At 67.8% G+C, this 757-nt stretch overlaps 1 protein-coding gene across 1 annotated transcript in view; it reads right to left on the bottom strand.

The window, feature by feature from the left end:
- CERK (ceramide kinase) overlaps nt 1-757 on the bottom strand; it is a 21,573-nt gene that overhangs the window by 1,918 nt on the left and 18,898 nt on the right. The window contains exon 12 of the mRNA XM_015570731.1: nt 600-752. Coding sequence (XP_015426217.1) covers nt 600-752 — 153 coding nt within the window. The remainder of the gene's footprint in view (nt 1-599; nt 753-757) is intronic.

Here is a 757-nt window from a genome sequence, read left to right as displayed (position 1 = left end):
GGCTGTGTGCGCCACTGGTCCTGCCTGGGGCTTGCGTGGCGCGACCTCTGAAGCCGGACGTCTGCATGGCTGAGCCACGTTCAGGGCAGCCCACCGGGTCCCTCTGCTCCTCCCAGGCTGTCAGTGTTGCCCCCCAGCCCCAGGCCTGGCCCCCAAACTCATCCCGGCAATTTTGGCGCCTTGTCAGCACTTGGGATGAAGACCAGGGCAACAATGCCACCCAGGGGCGCTCTGGCAAAGCGCCTGTGCCCGCAGCACGCCGAGGCCGGACGCAGCCACCTGAGCTGGCTGGGCCCCCACACGCCACCCCGAGCACACGGCATGGATCTGAGCAGCATCTGGAGGAGGCCGCCCTGCAGGGCATGGGCAGCGGGGCCCGAGGGCCACAGCGAGTCTACGCAGGGCCCCGAGCCACGCAGACGGTCACCTGGGAGTGACCGTGGTTCCTGTGGCCCCAGCTCCGTGAGCAGATAAGAGGAGGGCGGTTTCAGGGCGCCCGGGTCTGTAGCTACCGGGGAGCCTGCCTGGGTTTGTCTGTTTCAGGGCGCCCGCCTCTCGGGGCGCCGTGCCCACAAGGGCACCGACGTGCCACTCGTTACCTGAGAAGTCGTATCTGATGAGCCCCATCCAGCGCTTCTTCTCGCTGTCCTTGACGATGTCCCCGTAGAAGCCGTAGCCCAGCAGCGACACCGAGTAGCGCAGCAGCGCGCCGTGGTGGTGCACGGAGGACACGTCCATGGGCAGCGAGTCCCCTGTG

This window comes from Myotis davidii, unplaced genomic scaffold (assembly GCF_000327345.1).
Source record: "Myotis davidii unplaced genomic scaffold, ASM32734v1 scaffold67, whole genome shotgun sequence".
In the NCBI taxonomy this organism is placed as follows: domain Eukaryota; kingdom Metazoa; phylum Chordata; class Mammalia; order Chiroptera; family Vespertilionidae; genus Myotis; species Myotis davidii.
This window is presented reverse-complemented; position numbering and strand designations above follow the sequence as displayed.